At 55.6% G+C, this 513-nt stretch overlaps 1 protein-coding gene across 1 annotated transcript in view; it reads right to left on the reverse strand.

Moving 5' to 3' along the window:
* The window catches only part of EMH_0072030 (zinc finger (C3HC4 RING finger) protein, putative), a gene marked incomplete at both ends in the record, with an annotated part of 5,084 nt that overhangs the window by 1,924 nt on the left and 2,647 nt on the right, over positions 1 to 513 (reverse strand). Inside the window, one exon of the mRNA XM_013499164.1 lies at positions 256 to 511. Coding sequence (XP_013354618.1) covers positions 256 to 511 — 256 coding nt within the window. The remainder of the gene's footprint in view (positions 1 to 255; positions 512 to 513) is intronic.

Genomic DNA, 513 nt, shown 5'->3' on the forward strand with positions numbered 1-513 from the left:
TATAAAAAAGGGAATAGCATAGACAACTGCTGTCGCCCAAAACAGCACTAAGGAGACTGTCTCCGCAAGCGTGGGGTCTACACACAGCAGCAGCAGCAGCAGCAGCAGCAGCAGCAGCAACAGCAGCAGCAGCAAATACAGAAGCAGCAGCGGCAAGTACATAAGCAGAAGCAGCAGCAGCAGCAGCATCAGCAGCAGCATCATCATCAGCAGCAGCACCACCATCATCAGCAGCAGCAGCAGCATCAGCAGCACCATCATCATCATCAGCAGCAGCAGCAGCAGCATCAGCAGCAGCACCATCATCTTCAGCAGCAGCATCAGCAGCATCAGCAGCAGCAGCAGCAGCAGCACCATCATCATCATCAGCACCACCAGCATCAGCAACAGCAGCAGCATCAGCATCAGCAGCAACAGCACCAGCAGCAGCACCAGCATCAGCAGCAGCAGCAGCATCAGCATCAGCATCAGCATCAGCAGCAGCATCAGCAGCAGCAGCAGCAGCAGCAGCAG

The sequence above is a fragment of the Eimeria mitis genome, genomic scaffold (genome assembly GCF_000499745.2).
Source record: "Eimeria mitis Houghton genomic scaffold, Emh_scaff4057, whole genome shotgun sequence".
Classification (NCBI taxonomy): domain Eukaryota; phylum Apicomplexa; class Conoidasida; order Eucoccidiorida; family Eimeriidae; genus Eimeria; species Eimeria mitis.